General features: G+C 42.4%; 1 protein-coding gene and 1 long non-coding RNA gene across 2 annotated transcripts; one reads left to right on the top strand and one right to left on the bottom strand.

Moving 5' to 3' along the window:
- Positions 1-486: 486 nt before the first annotated feature.
- CRKL (CRK like proto-oncogene, adaptor protein) lies at positions 487-19,367 on the top strand. Its single transcript, XM_075041645.1, has 3 exons — positions 487-1,342; positions 4,852-5,314; positions 14,528-19,367. Exons 1-3 carry the CDS (start codon positions 1,029-1,031, stop codon positions 14,660-14,662), a joined length of 912 nt encoding a protein of 303 aa, XP_074897746.1. The 5' UTR covers positions 487-1,028; the 3' UTR covers positions 14,663-19,367.
- On the bottom strand, positions 18,424-24,199 carry LOC142037337 (uncharacterized). Its single transcript, XR_012652349.1, has 4 exons — positions 24,048-24,199; positions 22,896-23,061; positions 22,349-22,473; positions 18,424-18,718 (listed from the first exon to the last, which is right to left on the bottom strand). It is a non-coding gene; the product is annotated as an uncharacterized LOC142037337 (long non-coding RNA).
- Positions 24,200-24,402: the final 203 nt, after the last annotated feature.

Here is a 24,402-nt window from a genome sequence, read left to right as displayed (position 1 = left end):
CAGCCCAAGGACTGGGCGGTTTTTGGGGGGCGACCTGTGGTAAAGCGTGCCGCAGCGTGCATGGGGAGGACGGCCCTGCTGCCTGAGGGGCTGCAGAAGGCGCGGGGCTCTCACACCCCGCCTGACTCAACACCCCCCCGGGCCGTTCACGTTCACTCACCCCCCAACCGGGGGTGGGCCGGGAAAGGCTTGAACGACTCTAGCCCAGAGAGACCGGGGAAAGAGCTCCTCCAGACGCGAGGATGAGGCACCGAGCCACGGAGCTCGCTCCCCCCCACACACCCACCCACCCCCACAGCCCGCCACCTCCCTCAGCGCGGCCGCCCGCTCCCTCAGGCGGGAACGGCCACGGCCGCGGCCGCCCCTCCCCCCACAGCGCGCGGCAGCCCCACGTCGCTCTCCGCCCCCCTAGCGGCGCGAGCCGCCAGCGGCGCCTGCGCGGGGCGGTGTCTCCGGAGAACTCCGACCGCCCGGCGCCGCCGCCATTTTGGTGCTCGGCTCTGGGAGGGGAGGGAACCCACAGCAGAAAGCGGGAGCCCGGCGCTTCTGCCTCCCCCGCCCCACCTCCCCGTCTGGCTCCGGCGCTGAGGCACCGTAGCAGGCTACCCTCGCCACCTTCCCGGGTCGCCTGTCCTTGTCAGCCGCCGCCGCCGCTCTTCGCCGCCCGCCCAGCCGGGCCCGCCGCAGGCCTGAGAGAGAGAGGCGGGAAGGATGCCCTGCACACCCCGCCGCTGAGGGAGACTCGGGGGCCCTGACCGCCGCGTCTGGCCAGCCCCACCCCAGCCGCTCCTCGGTCCTTCGCCTCCAGAGGCACGGAGCTTCCTTCTCCCTTATCCCCCTTTCCCTGGGCTTCCTATCTTCTGGGCTGGGCACTAGCCGCTTCCTCCCAGCCCCCAGCCCGCTCCGCTTCCCAGGCCTCCTTGCCCAGGCCTTCCCTTCGCGGGTCTTTTCCTTCGCCTGGGCCTTCGGGCTCTTCACCTTCCTCCCCCCCCCCCCCTCCCCTCCCTTCCCCTTCCCCGCCCGGAGCCATGTCCTCAGCCGCTCGTTTCGATTCGTCGGACCGCTCCAGCTGGTACGTGGGCCCGGTGTCTCGGGCGGAGGCGCAGACGCGGTTGCAAGGGCAGCGGCATGGCATGTTCCTGGTGCGAGACTCGTCCACCTGCCCGGGGGACTACGTGCTCTCGGTGTCCGAGAACTCCCGGGTTTCCCACTACATCATTAATTCCTTGCCCAACCGCCGCTTTAAGATCGGCGACCAGGAGTTTGAGCACCTGCCCGCCCTGCTGGAGTTCTACAAGATCCACTACCTGGATACCACCACCCTCATCGAGCCTGCGCCCAGGTGAGTGCCACCCTCCGCCCCACCCACTGCTATCTTTGCTCGAGGTGGTGCAAGGAGGGGGGGCTGTCTTAGTCCAGCCTATAGCTCCAGGATCTTAATATTAGATGTAGGGCCACGCTGTGTATACTAAGGAAATATCTGTTTATGGCCCACGTTTGAAGCTGTTTCTAACAGCGGTCCTTCTTAGCACTCTGGGTCTCAGTGACCATTATGGGTTGCTCTTTCAGTCAAATCATCCATATAATGTGCGGGGTCTGTCCTTACAGCGTGTGTAGGCATATATGAAGGTATTGTGTACATCTGTACCACTGGCTATAATTGCTTTCCAAGAGGGTGTGGTCGTGCTTTGTGTCAACCTTTTCTTCTGTATTGTCCTTCTGTTCCTAGGATGGTTGAGAAGCTGGTTCACAAGTCTTCTCAGTGATTGAGGTACAGCCTCTGAGCTTGAGTTGCTCTCTGCCCCTGCATCCACACTGATTATAATAGAACAGGCCTTTATGTGATTAGACTGCTTCACCCTGTTAAGTCAGCTTTAATACATTCTAGGGCAGCATTTCCAAAACTTGTAGAGTGGCATTTCCACCCCCAACAAAATGTAAAACATTTATTACTCACAGTTTGGTTGTGACACTGTTCATCTATATCTGCATAGTCTATGCACTATACTGAGAAATGCTATTCTAGGAGGATGGGAAAATGTGACTTGGCTATGAGCTCATTCTTTGTCCTGTTCCCAACATGGAACATACCTGCAACTTGCATCAGTAAACTGCTTATCAGGAACACTAGAACATATATTTTTAATTAATAAAGCTTTTCCCAGTATCAGATTTCAAAGCTTTTGGGCTTCCTGGATAAAATGAAGTGAAATAAAAGCTAGAAAAGTAGTGACACATTAAGAAAAGAAATTCAAATTGGTTTGCTTCTAAATTCTGCAGTTTAAAATCTTACTATGTTTTGCAGTTCTTAGGGGGCAAGGATAACTTTGAGGTTTATAGTCACAATTTAACCTTGGCATAGGCCAGTTCTTAATGACAATCAGTAACTTGTCAAAGGTTGACATTAGCTTGTCAAGCTGAAAAACTCAAGTAGTCAAAAAAGGTCTTTCCGTAAAGCTGTCAGGTGATGGGAGGGATGTGACAGAAAGCACTAGCTTCAAGAACTCTTAAAGTTGCTGAGAAGTCTTCTTGGTAGTGATTGTGCTGTGGCTAGAGAGATGGGTAGGTGAAAAAAAAAATTACTTTCATTGCAGGAACGCTTGAATGGAGCTGCCCAGTGTTATGTGCGTGTTTAAACTTGTGGACAGTTGGGAGGAAAAAAGTTTATACTGAAGCAATCTTTATGCTTATCTCGGTTCTCCTTAACTTGGATACCGTTGTGCCTTTCTGGATGTAAAAACTTGTTCTTAATCATTTATGGCAATGACTGACTTGGCTTTCTAAAACACTTGAAAACTTAGCTGATTCCACTTTCTTACTTGGTATTTGTTAGGAGTCTTGCGTGAAACATTTTATGAACATTTTAGTACCACCTTATTTTCAAGGTCTTGATTGCATATTCTCACAGCATACAGAGACTCATGGGACCTAGCCTACTGTGAACTGACAAGCTTTTTTATAAAGCTACAAATGGGTTCGACTAGATGGTTTTCCTTAGCATGATTTTTGTTCTGAACACTTAGAAAAATCAGTGACATGGTTGATGGTTTGAAATTCTGTTTGAAGGAGACTAACTGCTGCAAGAGGGAGGATGAGAGGTAGCATTTCTGGTTTTTTATTTATTTATTTTAGTTAATGGACTGGATTTAGAATAGGGGTAGACAGGTATGTTCTTCAGAACTGTTATTACTAATTCTTATTTCTGTAGCATTTTTAAGGGAACATCGCACTCCAGTGCTTGTGCTTTTGAAGGCTGTTGATTGTTTTCATTTCATACAGTACAGTATGAAGAGGTAGTTTTTGTGGTAGGATTAAGTAGTTTGTTGTATATAGCCATACAACACTTAGCTCTCGGAGATGACATTTTAAACTTGTAAAACAGTTGAAGACTGACTGTTTTAAGCTTTCTATTTGTTTTGTGTCAATAGTGAGCTCTGACCATCATTGCAGATGTTCCTGAGCTTTTGCTTATGCAGAGTTACTGCTCTCTGAAGGCTTTCCTCTCTTCCCTGGCTTTGGCTGCAGCTGGGTGTCTTAAAGAAGCACGTATCTTTCTGTTTATGGCTTCTGGTGTATCTTGCAAAAATCAGGGATTTGAGATCCATCTTATTTTGCAAGTAGCAAAAGAGAATTGAAGTAGGCTAATGACACGGATTTTTGCTATCGTAGCTTAGATAATAAGTATCTGCTCTGGTGTATATACATTAAGGTTTCTGACAGCTGCTTTGAATAAAATATATAAAATTTATGATGAAAATGGATTGCACTGAAAATAGTCTCATTTGATGAACAATCATATATTACCACAGTCAAGTGACTGTATTGGACTGATGATGGCGTCATAAACAATGATGTGAATAAATTAAGAGTAATATTATGGTTAATAAGGCAAAGGAATATTTCTAGATGCTTAGCTTTTTCACTTCTTACTCCATTCTTACCACTGGACACAAGTATTTCATATTGTCTTATATGAAGATGTCACTTTCAGGTTATTAGGTATTTAAATATGCAAGTAAAGATAAGTACTTTGAAACTAATAATTTTTCTTCTGTAACAACCCTTTGAGAGTTGAAGTTGTAAAAATAAGATTAGGGAGCTTAATTCCGTACTACTTTCCAGAAAAGAGGGGGAAAGTGTTGTCTTCTAAAAACACAGGATCTGCCTATATCTTTTCTTAAAGAAAGGAGTTTTCATTATAAATGTGACTGGCAGTCCCCACAATTCTGCGTGTGAGTAGTAGGATTTGGTTAGAAAGATGCTGTACTACCAATCAGAAAGATAACATTGGACTTATAGCTTAAGTGTTTATTATACCCTCCTCTTACTTTTGTTTCCCTTTTCTGCTATGCTCCCTCAAGTCTAGCATTTAGAGTTACTTAATTCTTTAGAAGTGGATGCTGAAGTTAAAAATGTAGATGTGATGAACTGAAGAGGATTATGTAGCTCTTCAAGAGCCCCTCCACCCTAAGTCACCCGAAAATTTTTTTTTTAATGTATCATGACTCTCATAACTTAAGCTATAGAATTAATTTTATTCTACCCTAAGATCCTCACAACAGTCCAAAGCAGGTGGATGAAGATTTTGCATTATTTCTCCCAATTTTCTGCAGCCATGTTAGATTTTTATTGGGTTTCTGGGGAAGCTAATTTGGCTATATAAGTAATTACTTGAAAGCACGAGTTACTCATGAAATGCCTCACAGTGCTACCAAGCCAATATTTTTGTTACAAAGCTGAATAAATAATTCTCCTCTAGTTGGTGTTCCTACTGTAAAACTGGTACTTAGCTTTGTTACTGGAAATACAAAACAATAACTATCGCTTATACCAAATCTTTTTTAAACTTAGGTATCCAAGTCCACCAATGGGATCTGGATCTGCCCCTGCTCTGTCCACTGCAGAAGAAAATGTGGAGTATGTTCGGACTCTCTATGACTTTCCTGGCAATGATGCTGAGGATCTTCCATTTAAAAAGGGTGAGATACTGGTAATTGTAGAGAAGCCAGAAGAACAGTGGTGGAGTGCCAGAAACAAGGATGGTCGGATTGGGATGATTCCTGTTCCTTATGTAGAAAAGTTAGTCAGATCTTCTCATGGGAAGCATGGAAACAGGAATTCCAACAGTTACGGTATTCCAGAACCTGCCCATGCTTATGCTCAGCCTCAAACCGCAAGTCCCCTTCCCTCAGTATCCAGTACACCTGGAGCAGTGATCAATCCTCTGCCATCAACACAGAATGGACCAGTCTATGCCAAAGCTATCCAAAAGAGGGTACCCTGTGCTTATGACAAGACTGCGCTGGCATTAGAGGTAAGTTTTTCCTCTCAAGTCTTACCATTTTCAACTGTTTTGTAAAATAAGAAACTAAAAGTTGTTAGTGGCAAAGTTGGTGTGGATGACTTCATATGGAGTCTGCTTATCTATGTCAAGGGACCAAGAGGAAGTTAGGTTACATTCTGAAGAAAGATCTACACAAATTGCTTCATCTATACCACTTCCTTTGAGAAAAGTGACCAGGTTACTTCGGGGCCTGTATTTACGCTCTCTTCTTGCCTGTTCAACAACAGTGCAAATATGTTACAAGGGTAGTGGAATGTATATATCCTGCTGTGGAAGTAAGTGCTAGTGAGAGGATGACTTTGCTCTTCCACCTAATCTTGGGGAAGGAAAGAGATGTTTCATTAATCATTGCAGCATTCCAGGTTGAGAACTGGCAGTAGCATCCTTCAGAGAAAGGTGAAGATTGCTGATAAACATAGTTTTCTGATCCTCAACGGTAGTACGAGATGCACTCAAGTATTTGGTGCCGAGAGCTGAAATCCGGGCAGAAATATATCAGAAGTGCTCTAGTCCCTTTTACTTTGGTTTTCAAAAGTGGAATTTGAGAAACCTTAGGGTGTAAATTGGGGGTGAAGGGGTTAGATGAAAGGCTGTAGTGTAGCCTCTAAATTTGCGTTGAACCTTTAGTAAGTTCCTGTGCTTGCCAAAACATTTTTTATTTTATTTTTATTAGGGATGTCTTTAAGACTTTAGAGCTTTATTCTTTAAGTGGTAAAGAATTCATGTTACAATTCTAGTTTAACTGGTGTAAATGATGGATTGGAAGAAGTTTTTAAAGATATATCCAGTACACTGAGACTGTTACTTTTACATTTAGATTATACTGAAGGCTAGTTAACCCATAGTTCAAAAATGTCTCACCTGGAAAAAGTGCCAGTCTCAAAGATGAAATTTGAGCATGCTACAATACTTCAAGGAGCAAATGCAAGGAAGCAAGCAAAGGAAGTAACAGCATTTTAGCTAGTAGAACAGTGGTTTTAAAGATACTTTTGAACTTTTCCTGTTGCTTTTGCTCAGTTACTTTGCAAGTTAAAGCTGTTGCCTATAGCTGTTACTTTTGACTAAAATTTGAGAGGTGACATCCAGTTATTCATAATAGTTGCCCTAAGTGTTTTGCCTCCTGTATGTGTAAAACCTCTACAGGTGATTACTCTTATGGGGTTAAAAGTTAAATATGTATCACTGGATTTTCCTTGAGTCTTATGAAATCTAGCAGCTTGTTATTTGTGAGCAGTGTGTGAAAATTATCATAGAGCAAAGTGTAAATTCACTGCCAACTGCACTCTACAGAAGATTCCTGCCAAAACTACTCGTGCTTCTGAAAACAAAGCAAGGCAAGGGATTGATTTTTGTTACCTTATCAGTGTGTCATGGAATTACTTCAGGGAACTTGTTCCGCTACCCTGAAGCAAAGCCACTTGGAAGGGTGGCCCTCACTAACAGATTCTTCTGACTTGATCTTTAGTGATCTAGTTAATCCTGTCATTTTAGCTACTCCTCTAGTATACCAGTAGGATTAATTCTCTGACCAACATGTAGGTTTGAATTTTGAACCTTCAGATTGCTGAAGTTTTGTGCGAGAGATTCTTCTCTTCCACTGAATTTTAATCCCTTATTGCCTCATGTCTTTGTGTCTCCCACCACAGGCACATTTGTCTTCCTATGTAGTCTGTTTTCTTTGCAAGTGTACCTTAGCCACACTGTGGCTTCTCAAGAGGCTTCAGAAGCAGAATTCTGGGAACTGATCTACATTTTCATTAAAATCAGTGATTAGAGCTTCTCCATATCTATCCACACATAGGGAACTTTAGCAACCTCATTATAGCAGTATTTTTTTTGTCACATTACTACTCTTAAAGAAGAAACTCCAACTTCTTTTCGTGATCTTCCTTTAGATTGCCTAACACCTGCTGGGCCCTGATGACGTATTTAATCCCAACCTTGTCAGGGCTCTACATGTCACTAAATAATCTGGACCATTTGAAGCTTCTATTTTGTAAGAGCACTGAAAGTAGCTAGTGGTAGAGAAAGAACAGGTTATGGGAATGTTTTGGGGAAGAAAGTTAATGGTGTTCTTCCAGAATAATAGTATTTGACAGTACTCCACCTTAGTGTAGGTGTACTCTAAATCGCAGTTCAGCTTGTACAGGTAGAACACCTTGTTAGCAGTGCCTGATTGTGTAATCTCATTTAAACTGATAAAACAATATGAGAGCAAAATATCTGTTTGCTGGCTCTAGCTTTGTGTGGTCAGCACACAGACAGTACTTAAAAGGAAGAGAATACCATCTGGAGTAAATAAAGCTATTGCGTAGTAATCTGCTCGACTTCCTTTTAAGTGGAGGGATGTCATTCTCCTGGGTTCAGCTTGAAAATGGGACAAGCTCTCTGCTGGCAAGTCCAGTTTTTTCTATTGCACACTATTGTTTACGTAAGCTGTCAGAAGTTTTCTTTAAGAAAAGGTAAAGATTCATAGCCTGTTACAGAGAAGTTTGTTTTGTAAGGAAGGTATAAATTATTTTTTTTTTTTAATTTCTCACATGAAAATGTAACTTGTAAAACAAGTGAATATTCTACTGAAAATCTGAAAAGAGATCTGTTTGGTTGGATGATGATGGAGTGTTTAACTTTTAAATAGTATTTAAAATATGACAGTTTAAGGGCAACTATAGTGTTGTTCCTGTGAGGGTACTAGTTAATATGGCATTTATCATAATTTGGACTTTGCTGGGCTAAAATTATTTAGCACTCATATTGGTATTACTGCAGTGAATAACCTCTAAATGTTGACTTGGTCCTACTGCATTATATGCTCTACTTTTATTGTGAAAAATAAAAAACTAAATAGTAATCTGTTTACATGCTAAAATAAAAGTTTTAAGTATAGCTGCTATCTCAAAGCATACAGTTGGTATACATATAACTTTGGGCATCTCCCTGCACCAGTGAACAATTAGTAAAGCCTACAATAAATTATATGTATTTCTAAGATTTAAGTGTACTGTTGTCAGTTGAGTTATTTACCTTGGCAGTTCAGATTTAATGTTTTTAATGAAATGATTGAAGTCTGCAGTTTCTCGCTACAACTAACTAACTTTACAACTAATGTGTGTAGTATTTTCACGGATACTGTATTTAAAAAAAAAAAAAAAAAAACCAACCAACCAACCAAACCACCAAAAAAAACCCCAAACCCACAAACAAAACAACCAATGACCCAGATCCGTTTCTTTACTTGTGTCCTTTTAGCCAAGAAGCAATTTCCTTCCTTTCTGGTGCTGTAGAGGAAGGAATATGAAGGACAGGGATACAGTGTCCTGTACTTATTGGGACTAGAACTCTACATTACTGGGTTATGTACTGCTGTTCTTCAATCCTGCTTTTCTTTGGGCAAACTAGGAGGGCAGTCCTGTGTCCAAAGGTTATACAGGATAGCACTTTAAGAAGGTGATGAATTCTGTAAGAGCAGAGATTCTTTGGCACTGTTACTATGATACAAAGCAGTGAAGCCTACCTTAAAGTTTCTTGGCATTTAACAACCTGTAGTTCTACAGCCAGCCTGTTAACAATAATACGCTAATGAAGCCTTGTTTTAAACTGGCATGCTCTAACTAGCATGTGATGTGTGTGCAATGCCTGGTAGGCTAAGACCTGGTACGTTTTATCTCAAAGAGAGTTTATCTCTTGGTAGTTGGGTACTTCTTGCTTCTATCCAAAGTAGTTGATTGATCACTAACTTCTACACAACAAAGTTCTTTATGTACAGCATAGTCAGCAAATGAACTAATGGTGGATAATTCCCTTAGAAATTAGTGAATTGTTTGAGGGGTGCTTCATGACCTGAACAACAAATTTCAAATTTACTTGTAAAATGGAATGAAATGGCATAAGGAACCAGAAAATGGGAGACCAGCAGCAGCCACTAGACTTAGGTCTGCCATGTGTTTGAAAAATAGTTCTTAAATATATTGCAAACACTGTAATAAGTGTCATAGACCAATTTGAAGGCAGTAGTAGTTCTAGAGTTCATCTCCATACTTAACATGACAGTGTTATGGAATCTGAAGGTTTGGGGTTTTTTTAAACAAGAGTTTTTGTACTAATTTATATACCAATTATGGCTTTTTCTAGAGCTGTGCCAGCATTATAGTATTAAGTAGTTTATCTGTTCATGATATAGCAAGCATTAACCTGTCACTGAAATGTTTTGGTGAAATAAATATCCATTCACCATAATTATATAACTGACTTACAGTATTTCTCTTGAGCTTGTTACAATTAGGTTACAGTTAACTTTTTTCCTCTTCAAAGGGAAGTTGAGACAAGTAGGCCAAAATGTGCTAGTAGTAGAACTTTCGTAATTAGGAAATTAGGCTGCTACTTTCACTAGACAACAAGCATTGTGCTTTTCTTAAGCCAAGGAAACTTAGTATTGCTGTGTTAAGCATTATAACGCATCTAACCCACGAGGTCTAGATTTTAAGCAAAATATTGAGCCTATACTCATGTAGTTTAAAATGTTGATTGGGGAGCTTTAGTTCTGATAACTATTGAACTGAAAGTGACACTGACAGCAGGATTCCTGTGCTGACATGCACCAACTTTTCAGTATGCTACCTTTGAAAATACAACTGAACAGTTACTTTGGAGATTTTGTGTGCAGTCTTAATCTTTGTAACTTCCTTTTCTGGTCAAAGTTATTGATGGTTCCCATCATGCTAGTGCTGAGTGCCTCACAATTTAATATACATTCACCTTCAGAACTGTTTGCAGAGTTTGTTTTCAGATGAAACTGAAAGTGACATGGATAACCTAGACAAGATCCTGTGCTACAGTGAGATTCAGCATGGCTTGAGAATGATGGTCTATGGGAGTTCTGAGCTGTCCAAGTTCTGTACAATAATGAGAGCTGGCTTAATCAGATAGAGACAGGGTACCATCATTTAATGAAAAGCAGCACTTTCTCTGTGGTGCTGCAACCCCAACTGTGGCAATTGTCCTAGCTATACTTGAAATGCAAACTTCTATTGTTTTACTCTGTTCCTAAATAAGGCTAGATTAATTGCATCTAGGACTCAACATTTCTATGCTGCCCTTTGACCTGCTTTCATGCCTCAAGAATGGTTGAAGATCTTTCCTCTGAACTACCCGATTCTCTGGTTTGGGCATCAACTATTATTATTCTGGCACACACATCAGAAGTGAAGGATAATTAAGCTGTGCTTTCAGCCTCTTGGTTTCTTGAATCTTCCAATATGTAAAGCGCCAGCTACTTCAGTGTCACTTTGTCCTGTTTGCAGCGTGGCTGAACTCTGCCTCTTTTGTGTAGCTCAGATTTTTACCTTTTGGGGACAGTGGGATATCAGGTAATTTCTTGGTGTTGAGCCTTGTTTATTCTTCTCCAGAACAGGCAGCTGGTCTGAACAATTGTTTTGTTACTAATGCTAGTGTTAGCAAAGAAGGTGAGTTGTGACACTAATTAGGATAATGACTGAGATTCAACACCCTGTAAATTCGAGAGCAATGTTTTCTATAGCTATTGACCCAGTGGGCTAAAATGATGATTTAGTGTTCTAATGCATTTTTATCTCCTCAAACTTATATTACAGAACTCTATCAGCCATAGAACTATTAACATACTATTGTTGGAATATCTGTAAAATATGGTGAATTGGTTGACTGTGTGACTAAAATGGCATGCAGGAAACCTTTTGCAGTACATGAATCAGCTTCAAATGGAAGACAGGTATGGAAGAGTCTAGAGAAAATGAAGTAACCTTTCTGACTGGCATGTTCCACAGCTTGTGTTTCCCCAGGGCTTTGAATTCATGCTGTAACAGGGACATAATGAAAGGATGCTATCTAAAATACATTTTGATTTTTATCATTTGGGTGGAACCAAATGGCTGCATTTCAGAAGTATTACTCATTTCAGCAGTTGATACTTCCATCCAGCCATGCTGGCATGCTTTACAAGTGAATTAACTTATCTGAGAGATGCTGAGACTAAGGAAGCATTATCCTAATTTATAGATAAGGGCCATGAGCTGTCCAGAGTCATACAGGAAGTTTGTGGCAGAGATGAGAATAGAACCAGGTCTCCTGACTGTCCTGTGCCTAATCATAAGACAATCCTTCTGACTGGCTTAAAACGTTCTCTGAAAAAATAGTGTGTTAAATAATTTTAGTGGGAGATCACACCTCAGCTGAGATTACAGATATATAATAATTACATTATTGTTATAGATGCTTTAAAAAGCATTTACCAAATAGAGGGACTATGTGACCAGATTCTTCTAGACATTGTCAAAACAGAGGTCTTTAACATAAGATCCATTAATTATTCTATCATGACATCAAGGTTCCTTCTCCAAAAATCTTGCTTCAACATGCTGTTTCATTTAATCTTCTCAGGAGAACGGCTTTTTTTTTGTTTGTTTTTATAAGATAGCACAAGAGGATATTCAGAAGCTTTCATTAAAAAAAAACCACTCTCAAAAAATAATATAAAGTTATTGCAAATCAATTTACTATTCCAGTGGTTCTTGGCATATGATAGTATTTTTTTAGTAGCTTTTGTCAGCCAGCACTCCTTAATGGCAGATTCAGATTTGTGGCAACTTTGCCCACCCAGCACTCTAAAGAACATTTTACATTGTTAATCTACATTGCAGTTTGTTGCAATGCAATAGACTTACATTGTAAATATTTTTTTTTCAGTCAGTGAAGCAAGACTTCCAAACCTATTCACGTTGTAGAAATCAGAGTCAGACTGAAGGATATCTTTTTCTAGAGTTTCAAAATGGATTGATCTCTGTGGCACGTGAGCAGAATTAAATTGTCAGACTCTCAGAAAATGCAAGTCCATGTTTTTGATCCATTGTGCTACAAATGTTTTTTTGTCTTCCATAAATAAGATTAAAGTGTTTGAGTGATTGGGTTTACAGCGTGGTGCAAATGCAGTTTCTTATTAGGTTTTAATTGTGACGTTGGCTGCATTTTCTTGAATTTGGGTCTAAAACTTGGACTTGTTTTCAAGGGTTATTTAAATTTAGCAATGTAACAGTGATTATTTATAGACGTTATCAGCCTTTTCCTAAAGAGACATGTGTTAGGTTCCTGTTTAGGTCATCTTGTTACTATTTAAAGCTTTCTCTAGCCTTTCTAGTCAGTGAAAATCTGACAAATTGGGCTTTTTAGCAAATACACAATTAAAGCATGCTGCAGTAGTCCATGAAGGGATGAATACCAATTAAATTAATGCTACATGTATGTGCTAACTATCATGGGCACTGTATAACTACTTAATAATATATGCTGGCTTCACGTTTGAGTTCAGGAACAGCAGAAGTAAAGATGTCCATTTAAGAAAGTAACATGATCTTGGTTATATCCGAAGAACTTACAGGAGTCCAGAGAGTTTTCTCCTCTCTTAAAAGTGCAAGATTACAATTGTTCCAAGTGTGACAGTCTCGAATTTGGGGGCGGAGGGGCAGCCAGGACATGGGCAACCCTACAAGTAGTGGAGAAAAAGTTGGGGGGCTGGGGAGGAGCAATACATTCTGCTTAAATGCCCAATTTCATTCTAATATGCAACATAAAGCTTAAATCTCTAAAAAGAGTTTTAAAGTTTGAGAAATTTTATTTTAAGACATGTAACACTGAGTGACTGCCAAGGAGTTTATTATAGTATCTTAAACTTCACTTAAGGGTTCTTGCTTCTGGGTGATATTCAAAAAATATCTATTGGAGTAACGGTAACTGGTTTAAACAGGCTTTAGATCATCTAGTGACCTGCACACTGTTTTGTAAACTCAGAGTTTCTTTCTTTAACAGAAAATATACAGGTCTTACCTGAAAAGTTTTGATCTAAGGCCCTTGGCCAAGGTCCTTAAACTATCTGCATCAGTTCTAAATTTTAATACTATTTAAATAATGTAGACAAATTGTTATACATACTGCATCAGGACTAAAATCTAGTTTTTCCTTAAATAAGATCAAAGCTAGTTACCTTTGGATTTCACAGAAGTAGCTTGGTAAGCTGAGACTCAGCTACACAGAGCTTGGACCTAGTTTAGGGAAGAAACTTATGAACTCTTTGCCATTGGTCATAGGCTGGTTCTACTTTTTGTGATGTTAGTTATCAGCTGCTAATGTCACTTTTCTAATATTTACTATAGTCACCACATAGAGTAAATGAAGTAAACAGGAAGGGAGGTGTAAAGTTAGAGAGCTGCTGCAACAAACCACATGTGCAGCTATTCTGAAGCATTTAAGGGAGAAATGACTATTTAGCTAGTCTTAAATGCTACTTGTCACATTGGATATTTTGCTTTGTAAATTATCCTAATCCAAATCAAATACAGGCACTGAACAATGATAGAAGTATAACTTATCAACATTTGGGCTGTTTCTTGCTTGATCAGAGTTTAGCTCTTCTCATCTTTCAGCACCAAATAGGAAGAGGAACAGTTATGGTAGGAAAGGCCTGACATGTCATCATTCCCGTTTCAAATTCTTGCCAGGAAGTAGAGGTGAAAACAACAAATAAAGCTAGAATCTGTATATCTAATGCTTAAATTAAAAAAAAAAGAAAAAAAAAATTGCATTTGCCTGCTTCAGAAGTGTACCATTATTTTAAAAATTACAGAAGCTTCTTAGACTGTGATAATCAGAACTAGAACTTAAAGTAATGGTTTCTTTGCCATAGGAATCTCTCTTTGAAAAAAACTAAATTTCCTTTGAAAATAAGCCGGCTGATGCCAAAACCAGTATGAGTACTTTGGTTTTTTTGAATGGATGTTGCATCTCATTACTGATGGTAGCTTTAGTGATGTTAATTTATATCTGAACTAAATAATACTGTTGCATGAAGTTGTAAGCTTTCCTATAGGAAAAGGTGTAGTTCAGCAATTTGTCTGAATATGTAAATATACATTTAGTTAAGAGTCTGAAAAAGAGTGCTGACAACATTATCGTGTTTAGCAGCAAAATGTTGGTATTTTAGTTAAGGAAAAATAATTTTTCTTTTCAGTTGAACCTTACGCCAAGAAGAGTGTGGGGTTTTTTTTCCTATGATGGGCTTGTATTTGTTGTTCCTCTTCATTTGATTTGTATTTGTATCAGAGGTGAGATTCCCATGTGTGATAACTTTTTTCCTTTTTTTTTTTTTTACTTATGCAGGTTGGAGATATTGTGAAGGTTACAAGGATGAATATAAACGGTCAGTGGGAAGGAGAAGTCAATGGTCGAAAAGGGCTCTTCCCATTCACGCATGTCAAAATATTTGACCCTCAAAACCCAGATGAGAATGAATGATTCCCTCTGCCTGATTTACACTGCTGCTTCATTTTCCTGGCTATCATTAGCATTGTTTGAGGTGGGATGATGACTTAATGGCACATTGCTAGCATTGCGCATTTTCCAGCTTGCTGCAGTTTGACGATTCTTTTAATGTACATTTGGAATACATACAACTGAAGTCACTGCCTGACCTTCATACCATAGTTGCATCATCCAGAATTTAGTTTCACTTTTAAAACTATTGGGCCTTAAGCTGGAGAAGACTGCACCAGTATATAGCAGAGAAGTATGGGAAGAAAATCTTTCTTGTTGAGACTTCCATGGACTTTTTTCTGGCTTGCTCAGTAGGAAGAGCCCTAATCTTAGATCAAACATGCAACTTGTGCATTACTGTCCAACAAAAAGCAACAACAAAAATGCAATTTTAGGACTGAAGACGACTTAGTTTTAAGAGAACCTGTCCTAAGGTAGTACATTTAAAATGATGGTCTCTTTAAAGAACAATAATTGAAGCTTATGTATTCTAAGCAGTTGTATTAGAAGCTGCTCTTTTCTGTTAACTCTTAAGCTTGTTGTTGACCTTCCTGAAACAGTGTGTGTTAAATGCAAATAACCATTGATTGAGCTGCATTGAAGCTGAGGCATTTATTTATAAGGAAACTTAGGAGGGGTTGATACTTGTAACCTGTTTTTGACATACTTAATGCATTTTTGTTGATTTTTGCAAGCACTAACTGTAGAAAAGTGAGCTTTAAAGGGAAACACTTTGGCCTGGTCTACATACAGCCCTTCTGCAGTGTTGGAAGTGTAGCTTTACTAGTATAGAAGTGCTTGTCACTAAGCTGTTACTTGGTAGACAGATTGATCATTGCCATGGCATGAAGAGGGAGAAAAGTGGGACAGAAGAACTTGGTAAATACTGATAAAATCCTCTTATTTAAACATACACTTTTTATACCCATTTCTCCGCAGGCTCCCTTATCTCTCCAGAGTTTCCTAGCTATGCCAGCCCCAGCTTGTTGACAGTTCCTTTTTGAACACAGTACCTTTTTTTCTAGGGTGTCTCCATGTTGCTGTGCTTCTTTTCCAGAGCTGCTTTCATCTTCTTTTTTCCTCTTTTCCCTTGCTTGCATCCCAAGTCCCCTGCATGCTGCCATCTTTTTTTAACCTTCTAAATGAGTTGGCTCTGGTTTATATATGCCCCAGATCCTTCCCCTTCCCAGCATCCTCTAGAAAACAGTTAATTGGAGTCAGCTGCTTGGGTTCCCCCATGTGATAAATTAATGCTCAGGCTGGAGGAGGCCACAATGGTGTCTATTATCGGTATAGCTGCTTTCCCTTTTTCTGTACATAAGCTATACTGCTGTAATTGTACTTACAGTAGGGAACTATATAGCTGCAGCTGAAGAAGTACAATTCACGCCATGCAGGTTAAGTCCTTAGCCTGTGTACAGGATATGAAAGCTTAGGTACAGTGATCCTGTGCCACCGCCTTTAAATGTGTTTTGTAGGTGAACTGGAATGCTCTTTTAAGAATAATGGAACACTGAATTATCACAATATATGTCTGCAAAGACTACCAACTACAAAACCTCCCTTTTCAGACAGCCTGGTTAAAGAAAAATGTCTGTTGTGGAAGCTGACAGAACAGCAGCCCCCATTTTTCAACTTTTGAAGGCTGTCAGTTGTAGCAAAATGAAAAACACCTGCAGAATCTCACCAGTTCTTATAAATGTCAAATTATATAAAAGTTGTTGTCTTAAGTTCCAGCATGTTTTCTTGTTGATTTGTGTTGCTTGATCCTAATAAAAGCACGTTGTCCTTAGCTCATGTGAAAGTGCCATGAGATCCTTAACTGGAAGGCACTGAAGAAATGCAAAAATGGCATTTGCAACAAGACATTCAAAATGCCGGGGTTTTTTTAAAGAAGTCTCTCTGTTCATCTATTAGCTATTTTCTGTAGTATTGATCAAGTGGCTGACAGTCTAGAAGTTCTTGTAGAGCATTTTACTACCAAATTAACTGTGAAGTAGAGTAGCATTGACTGAAATGTTTGGTGCTGTAAGAGTAATTCTTGACAATAGGCATTGACACTTTGTCTTGCAAAGAAAAGCTATGCAGCTCTCTTAACTAAAGAAGGTCATGCTTTTTCTGTGCCCCAACTATATCTGTAAGTTTACTACATAGATTGTACTACTGAAAGTCATCTTTTGAATACAGAAACTGCACTAAACTCAGTCTGCTGCAGAGAAATCTTATTTCAGACCTGACCTAGTTACAGGCAGCTCTTCAGAAGACTGATTGTAGAATTCTTCCTTTGCATGGTAAATAAATACTGTGAGATTTGAGATTTCAACCACAGCTTTTAACCTGGATTTTTTTCACCGAAATAAATGTCTTGACTCATCCCCTCGTTGAATAAGGAATACACCTTGAACACAAGCATTGTTTTAGGTTTAATTATGTTCTGATACTGCAAAAAAGCAAAATGTTTTACCTTCAAAACTATGCAAAATTTGTGTGTAGTGGCATCTGATGCAAAGACAAGAATTCTTAAATTTCTGTGAACCTGGTTTTAGGCCACGGATGAACAGTGTTTCTCTGAGTAGCAGTGGTGTGGTTCAGGTATGTTAAATGTGGTTTAAATGTAGCATACTGACCAGCCTAAGCTGATTGTAACCTTGCTTCAAAATGTGTCTTTGCTATTTTACTATAAGACGAGTATTTTCATATAAAGACTGCATTTGATCAGTTTGTGTTTCTCTTTGAAGGACTCTGGATTCTCAATCGCTTGTTGCTTGCTTACATGTGTGCTGTCTGTTGCTCTATGAAGCCTCTTAAATTTGAGTGATAAAACTATCGGCGTAAATGTTCCTTGGGCGTGTAGGGTATACTTAATATGAAGCATGAGAGCCTACAAGTGATGGCTTCAGTCTATGCACCATTAAAGTTGTTCTTGCTTTTGAACTAGGAGTGGTTTAATTACCTGGTGCCACAATAGTTAACTATCATGCAAGGCTTACTGTTTGACTTCCTCCTGTTGTGTACATGTGTATATAGACATCGAAGCCTCTGACCAGTCTGAAAGTTTAAATGAAAACTGTTTTAATCAGTGTCCATCACTGGATAAGCGCTAATTTAATTCATGATTGTTTACAAATTGGGAAAGAATAAACAAAAGGGAATATCCTGTTTGGGTTGGGGCTCTGAAGAGCCTGAGCATTATTTTTGTAAAGGGAAAAACAGCATTCTTTGTGCCATTTCACGTGCCTGTAAAGTAATTTTTTATATTGTATTAACATCCTGGGAATGAGTGGGCTGCCTTTGTTTTCTAGTCAAGTTTTCAAGCATTTTCCTCAATACCTGCATTTGAAAGTGAGACCTGCCTAAAAGACTGCCTTTTGGGACCAGTGAAAGCATTCTTGTATAGTTGTCATTTTCTGTTTACTTGTGTTAAATGAAAAGTGTGTTTTGAGACAAGGATACAATTATTGCAGTGGGAAAGGTGGCCTTGTATTTGAGACAGTCTTCACTGTGTAAACTTTAAAACACAATATGTAATTTAAAGACCATGATCTTCAGGCAATAATATTAAGTGTAAGCTTTTAAAGTTTATTTTGGGGATCATAGCTTGTTTTATTTTTTGTGCTATAAGATTAACAGTATTAAATGAATTATATTCTTAGAATATATGGAGTGTCTTTTCTTAAGATTAGTGCCTTTTTAATTTCTTACTCCACTTATTTCATAGAACTGGTCCCAACATCAAGCCACTGTTTGTTTTTTTTTTTCCCAGTGCCCTGTTTGTACAGTCTAAATAAAACTTGCCTCAACTTGCAGTATTATTTGTTGTCTTTAGTCTTAAAACCTTGACAATATAAGCAGAGTATTCAAGTCCTTACTCTGTCATTATGATGCCCTGTTTTGTGGGTGAATGAGTGCCAGTGGAAGTTTTCCGGAATCAAAGGAAGAACGAAGCAGGAGAAAATGCTGTTGCCAGGCTGAATGATACTCTCCTATTCCATCCTCGTGCCTCTTCTCAGACTATACTGCTGTGCTCTGGAGGTTCACCTGGAAAAGATGCATCTCTGGTTATACAGATTATCACTGTCTCCTCCACCCTCACAGCCGACGCTTCAGTGCGCTTCCTGTCACTGTACTTAACGCTGCTCTTTTGCTGAGGCGTTTAAAGGTCTCTGTAGAAACCATGACCACCTTTTACTGTGATACCCTTGACTGTGCTTGTAAGAATGACTCATTTATGCATACGGTTTGAATTTAGCTTCTGATTGTTCGAGTGAATAAGGCGTAACCTGTGCAGGTACTGGAGAGTGGAATAGCTGGCATTCTAGCCGCTCTGGGAAGGTGTCAGCATAATATGTCACAAATACCTGCTTTTGCAAGTCAAAACCAGAAGGTCGTCTTTTGTCTTTTTACAGTCAATCCAGATCAACAATAGCACTAACTAGAACTTAAGGGTTTTTTAATGTTTGGATTATTCAGTAAAATCATTAACAATGTGTTGAAACTTGAGATGATATTACGTGGGAGAAAAACTTACTTAAGAAGAATATCAAACACTCAGCTGCTGCAAAGGAGAAGTCTAAAAAGCTTGCATTGTTTCCCTGGATGCTCTGTAGGTATGTTCAGCACCTAGTGTTTGTTTTCTCTGGAGTACAGATTTCCATGCGATGTTAATAAACATTCATAGCCAACTCTGCACAGTGTCTTATCATCCAATATTCACATTTGGCAAGTTAACATTTACAGAGAGAAACAGCAGTATTTCAGATACACAAGTAAGAACAGGTAAGGTGCACGCAGTAGGCTTGATAATCCTGTGTCAAACTACTTTGTTTGCCTTTAGCTTTCTTGCAAAAGCTGGAAGTGCCAGCCCATTGCTGCAGCTGCTTCTTGTGACATCTTCAGTAGCTCTTGCTTTAGTATTTATGTAGCAAAACCAAGTATCCTCTGCTATACCAGCCGTCTGCTTCCTACAACCTGAATTACAGCCACAGGTGCCACAGCAGCAGCACTATTCCTGTCTGTGGTGAGATGCGTACGATGCAAATGAACGTAGGTGCTGCACTCCCTAATGCAAGGGCGGGCCACGAGCAGCAACTGCATTTTGTTCTGGTAATAGCCAGGCTTCTCTGACACTAAGCAGCATCTACACACACTGTTATTAGGCAGTGGGAGATGAAGTGATTTCATAGCTGGGGGCTTGGGGAAGTTTAAAATACTTGTGTTCTGTACGGAACAACTTTATTTGTGTCTCAAAACACATCGGGTGTCACCAAGTATGAATCTGCACCACTTCCTATTGATATGAGGCCACAACACTCTACCTTCCCTTAATTCATTACGTGTTCAGAAATAACTCCTTTCTACCCCTTGACGTAGGAGCTGCATTGCTTTACTGTGGCACATTTCAGTTATCAGAAGGAACAAATTCCATAGTCCAAGTGGGCTGCAAGGGACTGTGATTTGTCTCTGCATTTTAAGATGTAGGCTGCTTCCTGCCTGCCCTCACACAAATCCCCAGCACCTGAAACTGACTCTATCCTCCCTCTGCCCAGCTTCCTACCCCCAGCACTGACTTCCCAGACAATTTTCCAGCTGGGGACCACTGCTCTTAATGCTCAACTTCTCCACAGGCTGACACAGCTCTCCCCTTGCTGCAGTCAGGACTCGGGTTTTGTGCCGGGAGTGCCCAGCAAGCACAGCAGCTACCTAAAGCTCCAGCAACAGCCAAGTTTGACTTTTTGCTGAGTAAAGGTAACAAGAAAAAAGCAGTTACTCAAGCTGGGTTTATTTCTAGCTTACCTGCATAAGGTAATTTAACTTTGAACTAGTTTAGTTAGGTCAGTCCAACAACAGGCAGCGTAAGCCTTAATTTTTAGGTGCAAGCTAGCTGGGATGAGCTGGGTTTACCAGTTTGTCACCCTTGTTTAATTAAAAGGTTTTATTTCTAAACCGGTGCAATAACAAACACCCCTTCAGATTCTACCAGTAGGAAATATGCCTAAATGCACTCAAATGAAATACTGCCACAGCAAAAGAACGCGCTTCCTTGTAATTTTTTTATGTGACTTACAATAGCGTGGACTGTGCACCTAGGAAGGCTCTTCAGGTTTGTATTCCCCAGCCTGGACAGCTCACCTTGGAGCAGCTGTGGCGGTTTCTGTCCCTTACACTGTCCCCTCTGCCTTTTTTTAGAGGGCAGATCAGCTGCTCCCATAGCAGCTGTTGAACCACAAGTCACAGCTCAGCGTGGTAAGGTAAAGCAGTTCCAATTTCAGGTTACCTTAATACCCCGAGCTGCAAACCGTGGCAGTCGCTGCAGACAGCTGAGCCCTCCTGCAGCAGGACCGCGCGTCCAAGAGGGACAGGCAGGCAGCGGGGAAAGAAACCATCACAGCTGTCACAGAGCGAGCCTCCTGCTCCGAAACCTGAGCCCTAAGAGCTTGCCTACAGCCCAATTATTGTAACTCGTTAACACAGGCTGCCGCGTGCCCACCTTGAGCCAGGTTATCAATGCACCGCTCCAGCTGGACCACCCTGGGAACCACTCGGACCCATCTCCGCTTTGCGGGGGCTCCTTGCTCCAGCCCGGCACGACCCTCGGGAGCTAAAAGCTTGAGCTACTGCCCTTGCTCAGTGTGGGGATGGCCGCTCACCGGGGGAACCCAGCAGCCCCTCGTGTGCCATCCACGCTGCTGCTGAGGCAGGCAGGGGGAGCGAGAGATGGCCGGGAATTAACAGCGCGCTCTCCTCAGATAACCTTCCCGGCACCTGCTCGCTTCATTCCAGGCGCTTTGTAACCAGAATCCTCCCTGCACGAGTTATTAGTCTAACCCGCCGCTGGCGCACCAGACAATCGGGATCAGAGCTAAATCTGGGGTATCCGCAGGGAACCGGCTCCTGCTTTGTACGTCCTGGCTGGTCCAACAAGGGCAGCTGAAAGTCAGCACTGAAAAATCTTGCACTTGTAATCTTGCATTTGGTCTAGAAATCAAGCACTAAAGCACAAGAGAAAGCGTGGATCCCACGGACTGCCAACACCCCTCCACTGTACCGTGTTTCGCAACCTGCGCTATCTAATGAGTCCTCTCCAGACCCTGGGGCAAGAAGAGCTCTCGCTCGCATGTCAGAGGGCTGGGGGGGGGCAGAAAGGCAGCACTGGACGTGCTGCTTTGCCTTCCCCCACCTACCCCTGAACCCAAGATTCGACTGATTCGGGGGGGAGCGGTAAGTCAGAGGAGAGGATGCTATTTTGAAAAGACAGAAGGGACTGACATAAGTGAACAACAGGAGCTGGTTTGAAACTCTTGGCACTCGGCTCCTGTTCAGCCCACCGCCGCTCGGCAACCAAGCTGGGCAATGAGACCCCCGGGGATGCTCCTGACAAACCCGCCAGGTCTTAGAGTATGCTGTCACTATCCTTAACTTGTCATTAAAAACATAAAAATCAAACTTGCCCATTTTTCATTACTGTGAAGTAATGGCCCCATGTATTTCTTGACTCTAACCCCATGGGTTTTTGATGTATTTTATGTTACTTTACTAATTTGAACTGGATTATGAGGTAGTTCAGGGGACTCTCACTGGGACTTCTACATGCTGAATCCATTTCTGTAATCTTGGACTGTCTCTTTTTTGCCCTCATCTTGTGACCAGTGATACCATTAATCCACTGACCTTGCAGAGAAACAGCTTTTCTCTTTCCAGGTATCGCAGCTGGTGATCTGGCTCCAGGTCTGCAGGGATGACCGATACGCACACAGCACCGGACTGGCGTCCTGCTGAGCATCCAGCCTAATGCGCTGTGTGGCCACAAAGGAAATGTAATTCATCAGACTTGGTCTCCTTAATGTAACAAAGAGCCACATCCCTCAAAGACTGAATACCTCCCGCTGCTCCCAACTACCTGGAATAGCTGTGGCTAATCAGCACTTTGGAGAACTAGATCTAAAATTAACAGATAATTTCCCTCCAAGAAATAACACCTTGGCCTGGACACGGCACACATCGTGGGGAGTCTGAAACGGAAAGGCTAAAATTGGCTCCGGTCTGGGGTTCTGCTGAACGGGCTAACGCAGGTCTGACCAACACATGCGGGATATCAGCAGTATTGGAAACCTCCGTCCGAAATCATCCCAACTGCAGGATGTACCCCAGTAGCAACGTAAAGGTTACTTCCAGTACTCAGGAGCAACTCCTGCCTGTGTGAGGCGGAGTGACCCACCTTCACCATCACTAGTGACTATCTGATTGAGGCAGAGGTCGGTGATGGGATGGGAACAACTCTCCAACCGCTGGGACAAAGTGCTGGGTTTCTAGCCAGGGTTTGTGCTGTACAGCAATGGTAGCCTACAGAACTCCACAGCAGCGTTTGAGGTATCAATGCTGGCCTAAATTTAAATAGACAAAAATAAAGACACATTAGAGAGCAGCCTAAGAACAGAAAGTGTGCACAGTCCTTAACAGGGCAGTAAAGACGTAGGACTTTCATCAGTCAAGCACGCAGGGCTCATGCCTCCCTCACTGCAGTGCCCTGATTTCAGCCGCACATTGCAGTCCCGCAGCCCAGTGGCAGCACGACACTGAAACAGCTATGGAAAATGGAGGGGAGTGGAGGGAGGAGACAATGGACCTGCAGAAGGACAGGCTGATTTAACACCCCTCCCTGCTGCCAAACGCTCCGTGGGCTCTGTAGTCATCACCCAAAATAGAGCCATAGTCTGTGCCTCCTCCAAGAGACAGTCCCTGCTGGAAACATGTCAGGGCATTGCTGGGGCAGCGATTTACAGCGCAGGGAGCCACCTTGGGAGCTGCTGACTCCGCACCCCACTGTACCTGGCTCCTTTCCCTTTACCCCACCAGTCAAGCTGCCTGTTGATGCTTGCTATAAGCCTGGGAACGCGACACAGGGCTTGACCCAGCAAGGAATGCAGGCAGGGTTTGGGCAGAAAGGAGGAAAAGTCCTGCGTTAACCTTGGGATGCAAGCCAGAAAGCCACCACAGATGGCTGTCATCTAATGCCCGAGACACCTTGACACCAGGGGTCCCCTCCAGTCCAGCCCCAGCCTGGCAGAGACCGAGCGGCTCCGAGGCAGCCCCTGCGGCAGCCGGCCTCGCCGCCCCGGGAGCCCTCTTGCGCTTCCCAAAGCAAAGACGCGTCCTCCTTCGCTTGTTTGGCTGCCAGGGTCCCTCCCGAAAACGTGAGCTGCTTCAGCCCCAACTTGCCCTCGACTCAGCCTCCGTCAGCACCCGGACAAGACCAGTCACGCGAAACCCTGGCTCCAGACGCGCCGTGACAGCGCGGGACCTTCGCCCCTCGTGCCCTTTCATCACAAAGCAGCAACGCGGCTGGTTTCTTGGCTTTTCCCATACTTGCCTTGCGATGCCCTCCCTGCAGCTTCCAGGCCTCAAAACCTTTGCAGCAAACCCACCGCAGGCTGCCCACGGCTCTGTCCCAGCTGTCCCCTCGCAGGTCACACGCAGTCACTGGGTGGCACTGTGCCCCTGCCTGTGCAGCCACCCAGCTCCATCCTCCTCCTCCTCCTCCTCTTTGGGTACCCTGGAGGAACCCCCAGCCAGGGCGAGAGAGGAAGGCTCTCCTCGCCAAATCGCACCCGCGCACGGCAACCAGCTCCGCTCAGCCACGGTGGAAGGGGACAGATGCCCGGGGACCCCGGGATCCCGCAGGGAAATGACCCCCCGGCACCCAAACACAGGCTCCCTTTCCCCGC

Source organism: Buteo buteo, chromosome 11, assembly GCF_964188355.1.
Source record: "Buteo buteo chromosome 11, bButBut1.hap1.1, whole genome shotgun sequence".
NCBI lineage: Eukaryota > Metazoa > Chordata > Aves > Accipitriformes > Accipitridae > Buteo > Buteo buteo.
Note: the sequence above shows the minus strand (reverse complement) of the source record. Positions and strands in the feature narration are given on the sequence as shown.

Bases quoted from the DNA above. Each gene is read 5' to 3' on its own strand.
- CRKL (XM_075041645.1), top strand. From the start codon at position 1,029: ATGTCCTCAGCCGCTCGTTTCGATTCGTCGGACCGCTCCAGCTGGTAC. The intron at 1,343-4,851 runs GTGAGTGCCACC...TTTTAAACTTAG, and splicing joins CTCATCGAGCCTGCGCCCAG to GTATCCAAGTCCACCAATGG. The intron at 5,315-14,527 runs GTAAGTTTTTCC...TTACTTATGCAG, and splicing joins AGACTGCGCTGGCATTAGAG to GTTGGAGATATTGTGAAGGT.